The sequence below is a fragment of the Lolium perenne genome, chromosome 3, assembly GCF_019359855.2.
Source record: "Lolium perenne isolate Kyuss_39 chromosome 3, Kyuss_2.0, whole genome shotgun sequence".
Lineage (NCBI taxonomy): Eukaryota > Viridiplantae > Streptophyta > Magnoliopsida > Poales > Poaceae > Lolium > Lolium perenne.
In genome coordinates, this window is record NC_067246.2 from 57,368,389 (window position 1) to 57,376,064 (window position 7,676).

At 48.1% G+C, this 7,676-nt stretch overlaps 1 protein-coding gene across 1 annotated transcript; it reads left to right on the forward strand.

Annotated features, from left to right (window-relative positions):
• The first annotated feature begins 1,764 nt into the window (after positions 1 to 1,764).
• LOC127341171 (glyoxylase I 4) lies at positions 1,765 to 4,313 on the forward strand. Its single transcript, XM_051366947.2, has 3 exons — positions 1,765 to 2,268; positions 2,399 to 2,507; positions 3,636 to 4,313. The coding sequence occupies exons 1-3, from the start codon at positions 2,102 to 2,104 to the stop codon at positions 3,975 to 3,977; spliced, it is 618 nt and encodes a 205-aa protein (XP_051222907.1). The 5' UTR covers positions 1,765 to 2,101; the 3' UTR covers positions 3,978 to 4,313.
• Positions 4,314 to 7,676: the final 3,363 nt, after the last annotated feature.

The window sequence follows — 7,676 nt, forward strand, 5'->3', positions numbered from 1 at the left end:
ACGAAGCTTCTTAGTGGGGTGATCAAGCCGCAGAGGACCCTCACACAGATCAGGTCTACCCTCACCACCGGCGACCCACCGGTCGCGCCTCCTCGACACCGTCGTACGGATGTAAGTTTTCTCATTTCCATCTTCTTTCCAACATTCATCCCTGAATGGCTAAATTGACATGACTCCTTTTCTTGGAAATTGTAGGCTCACTTTGAGGCCGCCTACGCGGCCGCTTATGAGAAGTATTTGACGGTTGTAGCAGAGTGGGACCTCAAGAGAGCGGCTTGGGAAGAGTACCAGGAGGCGACGAGTCGTGTAAGTTCCAATCTTTTATGGTTCGAAGACATGACAAGTCCCACCTCCCCTTTTTTTATATCTGCAGCGCTTGACATCTAAACTATCTGGCAGGCGCTCAGGACGTTCTTCCAGACTGGAGAGAGGATCACACTTCCGGCCGAGGAGCCAGCTAGGCCGGGGCCGACTCCAGTGTCCCCATCGAGGGAAGCTTTCGCGGCCACATACTACGCACGGACTCCGGTAAGTCCTGTGCCTAACCATTGTCTAAGATGCTTTCACCGCTTTCCTTTCGCATGTCTAAGATGCTAACTCTTGTCAAACATGTAGGGCACGGGAAGTTCGCGGAACCGACCCTCTCCTGGTTCGTCGCGTGAGGGCACACCGATGCACCCCGGCCGCCATTCTCCCGATGCTTCAGGGTTTTCTCCTGCTGGCGATGGTTCAGGCCATGGTTCTACTTCGGTCTACCTCGACAAAGGCCGGACGCCTGAATTTACGAGTCGGGAACTTGGTTGGACCCCCTGATCTTAGTTCCCCCTTAGCTAGGTGTCTAGCTGGTCTGTGTCGATCATGTGTGCCATGTGTTGACGATGTATGATGATCGTGTGTGCTACATGCTAAATATTTGTATCAGGATGATGTTGTTAATACATTTGATGATGATTATGTGCTGTGCAACATGTGTGATGCATTTCAATGTATATTACTGCTATTTATGCAAAGCCAGGAAACGAAGCGGGAAAACAAATGGTCATGTCTGTGCCGACGGCATAGCCGTCGGCACAACCACCTGGACGTGCCAAATGGCAGGGGCTGTGCCGACGGCTATGGTGGTGCCCAGCGGTGGCGCGGAGCGGGCGGTAGCGCGTCTGGGCCGAAGGACCTGGGCCGACGGCTTGGCCGTCGGCACAGGAGCAGGGGGCGTGGACGCGTGGCAGCCCCTGGTCGTCCGATGGCAGTGTCTAGGCCGACGGCTTGGCCGCCGTCGGCAAGAACTCCCTTGCCCAAACGGCCGTTAGACGCTCCGCGGGCCCCACGTCGACCGTGCCGACGGCCATGCGTGGCCGACGGGCGTCGTTCGACCGTCGGGCTGGCTTCTGTGCCGACGGCGAAGGCTGGGCCGACGGCGAGCCAGTCTGTGCCGAGGCATTATTGTGCCGACGGCGGTGTGCCGACGGCGGCCGTCGGCACAGACGTGGGCCGACGGCAGGTGGTGCTGTGCCGACGGCCGGAGGCCGTCGGCCCCTCGGCTGGTTCCCGTAGTGTGGCGAGGTGTGCGTTTTCCTTTTTTTTCATGGGTGAACAAGATGTGGTTAATTTCGGCTTCTGGCACCTTCGCCTATTTTATACGCAGCTCACAGGCTTGTCCTGTAGTAGAGTGCTCTTATCTCAGCCTAGTCATCTGAACCCAGCTTCCGACCACTACCAGCTGGTGCACATGCGCTCGCTCCTCTCTCGATCGCTATATATACCTGCCTCTAGGTATCTCGCAGATCACACCCACAGGCCACAGCCACTAGCTAGCTCCCATCCATCCACATAGTTCGTATCTCACTCTCCGTCGGTGCCGTACATTCGTTTGTTTTCTCCCACAGTCTCCTCCCTCGCCTCCGGCGAGCGCGTCTTCACAGAAGTACGTTATCGTGCGCCGACGCACCGAACGGCCACATTTCCATAGAGTCTCGACTCTCGACCTGGTCTCGGCGGCGTTGGTCGATTTGCAACGTGTTTGGCCCTATTACCTTGTTGGGTCGGCGCCGTCTCGTCGGAGAAGAAGAAACACGTACGTACGTACATTATTGAGGAGAACGATATGGTGAACACGAAGTCAGCGGCGCAGGGCGGGGGGCTGCGGCTGGCGTCGCTGAACCACATCTCGGTGGTGTGCCGGTCCCTGGAGAGCTCGCTGGCGTTCTACTGCGACGTGCTCGGCTTCTTCCCCATCCGCCGACCAGGATCCTTCGACTTCGACGGCGCATGGTATGTACGTGCATCCGTAGGGCGTAGGCTCGTTTTTCATCACCGTCGGTCTCGATCGGTGAAGTACATACCAATACCACGGTCCTCGATCGATCTGATGAAATTATGGTGGATTGATTTGTCTACCCAGGCTTTTCAACTTCGGGATCGGCGTGCATCTGCTGCAGGCGGAGGACCCAGAGAGCATGCCACCAATGAAGACGGAGATCGACCCCAAGGACAACCACATCTCCTTCACTGTAAGCACCAACATATAAGCAATACCATGCCTTTACCCATGCACTTGTTCAGTTCTTATACCCCCACGGCTAGAGGCATGATTCGTAATTAATACGTCGTTGCCTGACAAGTTATTTGACGTAGCAAGTGACACAAAAGAAAACTAGTCAGTGGACATTGGCAACTCCTTTCCCTTAGGGGGTGGACATTGGCGACTCGCTCTCCACATTTCTGAGATGTAGAAACAAGGTCCATGTGACGCAATTGAGTTGGTACCCAAGGCACACATGCTATATGGTACTATATGCTACCCCATTTGGGAATACTCTACTAACTGGAAGGGAGTGCCAAGTCACGGTTGCCGCCTAATAGCCCTTTACGCCGTCAATCCTCCACATCTCGTTGGCAGAGATTTCTCTCTTTTTATTCTACTGCTTAGTTCAACTTGCACAAGTGTGTCTGCCTTCGGATAGTATTTCTGAATGCATATGTGTCCAAACATATCTGGATCCAGTGATCATTACAGAGCTCAACTGAACAGGTAACGTATAGTCGTATACACACGACTTGACAGCAACTTAGCTGAATGCATAGGACCCGGAGATCCCGATTTTAAAACAAAATTAGGTTTTCCCACACATGCAGCAGGTACTCATGCTTTCATGCATGTCCAACCTAGCTTGACCTCACAGATAATAATAAAGAAGTTTCTGCCTTGATCCATGCACAGTGCAGCACTCCATCATGAGTTAACTGTATCATGTTTAGTACCTGTTCAGGTAGTGAATGCAGTACCGTGTTACTGTCTGCTCTGGTACCTGTATAGTTGGATCGGCGGTGTGTGGAACTGCAGATACATAATTCTTTTGTCTGCATGCACACGAAAGAGATGCTCCATCCATAGCACCCGTGACACGATGCCACGGGGGATCGCACGCATGAGCTGGACAATGTGACAAGTCACATGCGCAAACCCCTCCCGGCATCTAGTGCCCCGCGTTTTAAAAGTCCTATAGTATCTGCGATGTGATAGTTTGCGACAGGGTCTACCCAATGACGATAGGTTTCATCGATGGGTGCGTGTGTGGCTGTGGATGCATGGGTAATTAACTAGTTCATGCGATGACATGTCGATGTCCACCGTGCAGTGCGAGAGCTTGGAGGTGGTCCAGCGGCGGCTCAAGGAGATGGGCATCCAGTACGTGCAGCGGCGGGTGGAGGAGGGCGGCATCTACGTGGACCAGCTCTTCTTCCACGACCCCGACGGCTTCATGGTCGAGGTCTGCACCTGTGACAACCTCCCCGTCATCCCCCTCGTGCCCGCGCCGATCTGCAAGAGGGCCGCCGCCGCCTCCAAGCAGCAGTTCACTGTCCCGGTGGCCGTGGCGGAGCCCGCACCGGCAAAAACTACCGGCGGCGGGTGCGTCGGCGAGGAGGTCACTGCTAGCGCAATGATGGCATGCCCGGAGCAAGCCTGCATGCAGGTCTAGCACTCCTGTCATTCCAAGATGGAACGTTTTGACCAAGTGTCGACCAGATTTGTTCATGTTTCGTTGCCCGTGATTAGCTGTATTTAGTGTCCTTTGTTTCCATTATATCTTTTTACGTAAAATGGCCAATTGTATTGGTATATGCATCTTCAGGTATAGCGAGCGATCTGCAGCGATCCGTTGATCTCTTGCGTACAGTCACAGACAGTTAGCGAGTTGCTTTGCACATGTATATTTATGTTTGCTGAGATCTGTTCATTCAGGAGGGTATCACTCCACATGTATTTGTCATCTATCCGCAGAAAAATAATCTAGCATCTGTCTACTCACAGAACATGATTCAGTGTGATCTCGTTTTGCAACTAATTCGTAATTGCACCCTGCATGCACAGCCTGTGTTTATCTTCCAGCCCTTGCTTGAAAGACAGGCTACAATTCCTCACCAAATGCGCACTATCATGATAACAGTAGGATGTATAGTTGTATAATAAATTAATACTCCTAATTCTTTTGTTCGCTTTAATATCTCTCCACCCTTCAAAAATAAGTAGTAAGGAAACAGTTGCTCCGCATGAGTTATTATTCCGATCGACAACAAACAAACAATTAATTAGGACAATTATACAACATATTTGCAGCATCATGAGAGGACGTGCTATGGTACAATTAGTTGGTAAGGGTTTATGCTGGCTCGCTCATCTGGTATACTACGCCCAATTAGGGTCCATTGGCATGTGAAGTCAACCTGTTTGGCATCTTTGTTTCTTCTTCGGTCGACGATTAAGTAGCCTTTCAGGCCGGCAGCGAATGTATAACCTTGCATGTCATGGCACTTAGTTGCATGGCAGTGGCGGATCTAGAAATTTTGCTTAGGGTGGGGCAACCAAAATAACTTGATGTATGTATGAGTTAGCTTTCCTAGTTTTTTCTTATTTCTCACTAAAGTATGTGCTATGTGAAATGCTAGGGTGGAGCATGCCCCACCCTTACACAAGCTGGCTCCGCCACTGTTGCATGGTGCATGATAAAATAGTTATAACCTAATGAAGTCAAAACGCATGCGGATCAGAAGAAGACTTAGAATGTACTACATTCCATTCCGTCAATCCTACCTTGAAATTATTATTGAATATTAAACTGCAGTGTTACTTGCCAACTTAGAATGTACTACATTCCATTCCGTCAAACCTACCTTTCAAATTCTTGCGAGCGTTCAAGAATACTGGAGAGACTAACTTCACATCTACATCTGCAAAACCTATATGCACATTCACATGGATATGCATGTCTGATAGATTTCTTCAACCTGCATTGGTCAATATTCCCGTGATTGAACAACGAACCCCGAACCGGTACATGTCTAGGGACACGGGCAATCGGGCCGGAGACGATAGCCAAAGTAAACCCATCTAGGGTTTCCGTTCCCCTCGTGTACGATGCCGCCGAGTTCGCCTCCGGTGGCTTTAGGGCCTTGGAGGTGTGGCGGTCCTAGGCCTCTTGCCGGCGGGAGGGTTCTCGTTCTTTATTTACATCAACTTTAGTGTTTTTTTTGGGACGTTGAGGCACCAGCTAAATCTTGAAGTCAGAATAAGGCCCTCCCCATCCTATACTCGCTCTGGTGGGGCATCTAGCGCCGGCGGAGGACGTGTGGAGTTGTGTGCCCGGGAGATCTCCTAGGTTTCGGTCGGTTTTTGGGTTCGTTGGTATGGTTTGAGGTCCTTCTATTCCTATCTACAGTTATCATCATTGACGATTATTGTTGCTATGGTGTGCTGGTTCTTTGGAGTCTTAATACGATGACTTCTTGTTTGTCTACTATTACAAGCCCTACTACGATAAGTTTTGCCTGGCTCCGTTGATGGTGCGGCGAGGACGGCGGCGCGCCTTCGGCCCGCATTAGTGTTTGTAGTCGTTATTGTCTATTTGTAATTTTTATTTATTTTGAGACTATTTGTACTACAGTTGACAACTATTAATAGATCGGTGGGATTTTCACAAAAAATAATTTGCCACGATTGATCCTCGGCAGTCTTCAGGCAGCATGCACGGTCCCACCATGGTTGGTTATTGAGAAATGGGTCCGGGCCCAAGTTTAACGAGGAAGGAAGTAACACTCTCTTGGCCTGGAGCTGCCTATAAATGGGCAGAATTTGGCGTGACCCATTAACTTAGGTGTATAATTTCCTTTATATAAATTTGAATTTTATTTCTATTTTAAATAAATGTGAATATGGAAAAATATTGTTATCTGAAGAAAAACATTATTGTTTCTTATCTATGCCCATATATTTTATAGTAATTATTTACGTGCACTGAATAAAAATTTCATGTATTTTTAGTTTAACTAGCAGAGTGCCCCTCGCAGATGTGAAGGAAAGTGGCTGAAGTTTATTTCGCATCGCACTATATAAATTTTTATATTATTCTATTAGGATCTCACTATATAAACTTATGTTATATTACTTTATTACAATTGAAAAAGTTCTCCTCTAAAAAATTAATTCTCTACTCACTATAAGTATTATGATAAATAAAATATCGTTTGTGAGAGAAACAAATTTAATCATCTTTAATTTGTGTGCGAACTATTAATGTCACCATAAAAAGTAACATCACAGTGCCCATTATGTTGTTTTTGTACATGGTAATTTTAGATTTTTATCCATAATTAAACTTATATTGCAAGCTAGGGTGTACTCGCAGGGGCGGAGCCAGGATTTGGACATAGGAGGGTGCTAGAGACGGCACTCTCGTACTCTATATAATATACACGCATATGAAGCCTCGCATATAATAGCATGTATAGCAGCATTTTCTTTTGCAATGATGCTGCAAGTTCCAAAATTTTCTAGATATACAAGCATATAACCAGTGTGTTAATTTGACAACCTCAGTTTAATTTTGATTTGTGATAATCCATAAGAAGTGTGCAGTTAACATTGGACCTACAACAGTTGAATCTAAAATTTCGACGAGAAATCTAGAGACTGAATCAGGTGGCTTAGTAAAAAACAGTCTGTCCTATTTCTTTCCAATCATTGTTAGTAGTATTTACATCCTTGTTGAACCTGAGGGCTTTATTAATTTAAAGTCGGGCAGTCTCTGCCTTTTATCTAAAAAAAAATTGTTAGTAGTATTAAACTACGGAAGTATACCTGAACTGAAACAAAAGGTAATTTAGATCTACATCTATTATCTGAACGCACGTAGGCATTACATAGCAGGCAAGACGATTAGAAGTAGTTCGCGTATATACCTTGAAAAATTGGTCCGGTGGTGGCTGATACGTTTACTGAACTAGACGGTGGTGTCACGCGCAGAGACAAAGCCGATTAGCTGCGGCCGTCACGGCATCGCTTGGTCCCTGGTGCCTGAATTGCGATCATTAGCGCCTATTGGAGGAGACAAGAGCAATACAGGTTGCAGGCACATCGTCATGGAAATCGACTGTCGACTCCTCAACTGAGCATCACGTCGGAGCGGCGCTAACAGCAATGCCCTATGCCCTATGTGGACGAAGCGTTTTTGTGGCAATTCCTATACACCGACCAGGTCGGTGGTTACCCCGCGCCGCACACCCCCGCGCGCGGGGTATGGGCCGGCCTGGTCGGCCCATTTCACGTTTATTTTCTGTTCTCTGTTTTTTGTTTTCTGTTGTTTTTTTGTTTTTGTTTTTTTTTCTTTTTCTTTTCTTTTGTT